Raw genomic sequence first — 3,154 nt, forward strand, 5'->3', positions numbered from 1 at the left:
TCCGTCCCTCACCTGGACCAGTCCACTGCCAAATCCTCTGGCAGTTGTACCTGTGAAACTGGGGAGGACAGACTCCCCTCCTTGCCTCAAGCAGGTAGTCAGAGGGAGTCAGTGACCTGTGAGCCGGAGTGTCTTCTGGACCCCTGGCCACCCCTGGAAGCAGGGGGTGCATCTGACCCATGTGAATTCATTTCAGCCACACTGGGCGGCAGCCACACTGGGCCACAGAAGGCAGCTCCTGTGACCTGTGAGGGGCCCATGTGCCCCAGGAGTTCTTTCCTGCTTTCATCTCTGTTTTCCTTTTAATGAAAGGTATACTCTGTATCTCATAGCTTAATTTTAAAAAATATAGGTTTGGTTTTTTTCTCTAATTTATAAAACTATGCTTAAAACAAGAAAACTACCCCACACTGTACCCCAGAAGTGCATTAATGTACATAGTTACCATTCAATAAAAAAATAAATAAAATAAAAAAACAAACAAGAAAACTCAGAAAATGCTTATGAGTAATAGATCATAATGCTCTCTGGCTAAACCACATCCCACTGCCAACATGCTGCAGCAGCCTTCCGCGCGCTGGCACACACACGCAGGGCACAGATGTACATACATGGCACACATGCCACACACAGGGCACACATGAACACACGTGGCACACACACCACACACACAGGGCACACATGCACACACAGCATGCGCGACACAGCACACACACGTGGCATGTGCAACACACACAGGGCACACACGCATGCATGTAGCACACATGACACACACAGGGCACACATGCACACACGTGGCACACATGCCACATACACAGGGCACACACACACTCAGGGCACACACAAACACACACACAGGGCACACATGCACACACATGGCATGCAGGACACAGCACACACACGTGGCATGTGCAATATACACAGGGCACACATGCACGCATGTGGCACACAGGGCACACATGAACACATGTGGCACACACACCACACACACATGGCACACATGCCACATACACAGGGCATACATGTGACACACACACCACACACAGGGCACACATGCACACACACGACACACACAGGGCACACATGTGACACACAGGGCACACATGCACACACACGACACACACAGGGCACACATGCACACACACGACACACAGGGCATACATGCACACACACGACACACAGGGCACACATGCACACACGTGGCACACAGGGCACACATGCACACACATGACACATACAGGGCACAGATGCACACACAGGGCGCACACACAGGGCACATATGCACACACAGGACACACACAGGGCACACACACACGCAACACACACAATGCACACACAGGGCACACATGCACACACGTGGCACACAGAGGGCACACATACACACACACGACACACACAGGGCACACATGCACACACAGGGCACACATACACGCGACACACACACAGGGCACACATGCACACACGTGGCACACGCGACACACACGGGGCATACATGCAACACATGCGTACACACAGAACACAACCCACATGTAGCACGCATGCAGCACACATGCACACATCACACACAACTGTATTCTTGGCAAGGGCTGTGGCCTAAAAGCCACTCTGCTCTCCATGTTAGCACACAGAGAATTACTGCATTGAACAGTTTCCCGGTGCTCGGTTATATGGATATATAGCTGTTTTTTTAAGCAATCCCACCTGACCGTTTAGGTTGACCTCGGTGTTTCTCAGTGTAAACTCCACTGCAGACAACAGCCCACTTCTCTGGGCACTGTGCCCTGGTCACACTTTCCAGAGCACCTGTGGTGTGCCAGGCTCTGGAGCAGGCCCCACGGGCCAGCACAGGGTTGTGTCCCCAGAAGCCCCAGAAACACAGTATTATCAAGGCCTCTTGGCACCTGGGTTGCTCCCAGGAGGGCAGGGAAAGTCTTCATGCTCCTCACGGTGTGAGGCCAGCCTGGGCCCTGTGGGTCTGCCCATCCCAGCTTGACAGGTGAGACAGGAGACTGGATATGTGTGTTCCTGGTAAGGACAAGGCACTGACTTTCTCCACTAGAACTAACAGGTTATCCCACCTACCTGTGTTCGGAAGGTGCTAGAGAAAGGAGCTGCAGCCCATTGGCCAGCCAGTCTCAGCTACTGGACTTGGTACCTAGTCACAGTGGTCTCTCAGGCTGAGGAAGGAGCCAGGGACAGCTGGCCGGGGACCTCATGTGCCCTCCTCCCTGTCCCAGGTGGTGAAGGCATGTAACGAGGGCGTCAGGAAGATGAGCCGCACGGAGCAGATGATCAGCATTCAAAAGAAGATGGAGTTCAAGATCAAGGTGAGTGGAGGGATCAGTGCCACCCATGGCCAGGTCCTGGCCCCCACCCCGGGACACAGAAAATCTGTGGCTGGCTGGGAGCTTTGGTCACTAGCCACAGTCAGATCCCCAGTGCCCCATGACTTCCCAGCTGAGGTGGTCTGCCTGCCACTGGGCTCCAGACTCCATCACAGTGGAGTACCTTTTGAGAGACAGGTGTCCAAGACTCTTGTGCAGGGACCTGAGCTGTCTGCCTGGGTGTGCGTGCTGTCCCTATCCACCAGCTGGTCACCTCGAGCAGTCAGTTTACATGAAGTGCAGCAGGGATCCCTGCTTCGGGGATTTACAAATTGGGAGGACTTGGCAGCTACTAACCTTCTCCCCAACGCTTTATGTAATACTACAGGCACTGGTGAGCCCCTGGGGGCCCTGGGCCTGCATTTCTGGTGACTTGGGCACATCAGCACATGGTGCTGAGGTCAGACTGGCTTTGAGAGCTCAGCCCCACTCGAGGATGCAGAGGTGGTCTCTGTCTCCACATGTAGCTGCGCCTGGCCGGCTGACTGCCAGGTGTTGGTGCCTGCCCCAAGCTACAGAGTCAGGACCAGGGGCTGTCCTCACCCCCGGGCTCCCATTTCTTCCTCCCCCCGTAAAGTTGGCCCCTTCTCTGATTCTGCATCAAGTAGGTGAACCTCACAGGGGAAATGATGACAGTCACCAGCCACCACACTTAACAGGCACACACATGCAGTACTCACAGTGGTTCCCCAAACACACTCACATGTAAACAGACAGATGTACACATGGACACACTTAGAAGTTCATGTGAGGGTGTGCACACAATGCGG

The 3,154-nt window shown here is 53.9% G+C and overlaps 1 protein-coding gene across 6 annotated transcripts in view; it reads left to right on the plus strand.

The window, feature by feature from the left end:
- The window catches only part of NGEF (neuronal guanine nucleotide exchange factor), a 107,739-nt gene that overhangs the window by 99,506 nt on the left and 5,079 nt on the right, over positions 1–3,154 (plus strand). For all 6 annotated transcript variants that reach the window (XM_023510347.1, XM_023510343.1, XM_023510346.1 and 3 more), the window contains one exon: positions 2,238–2,327. In XM_023510347.1, the coding sequence (XP_023366115.1) occupies positions 2,238–2,327 (90 nt within the window). The remainder of the gene's footprint in view (positions 1–2,237; positions 2,328–3,154) is intronic.

The sequence above is a fragment of the Otolemur garnettii genome, unplaced genomic scaffold, assembly GCF_000181295.1.
Source record: "Otolemur garnettii isolate 467f Iridium unplaced genomic scaffold, OtoGar3 scaffold00013, whole genome shotgun sequence".
Classification (NCBI taxonomy): Eukaryota; Metazoa; Chordata; class Mammalia; order Primates; family Galagidae; genus Otolemur; species Otolemur garnettii.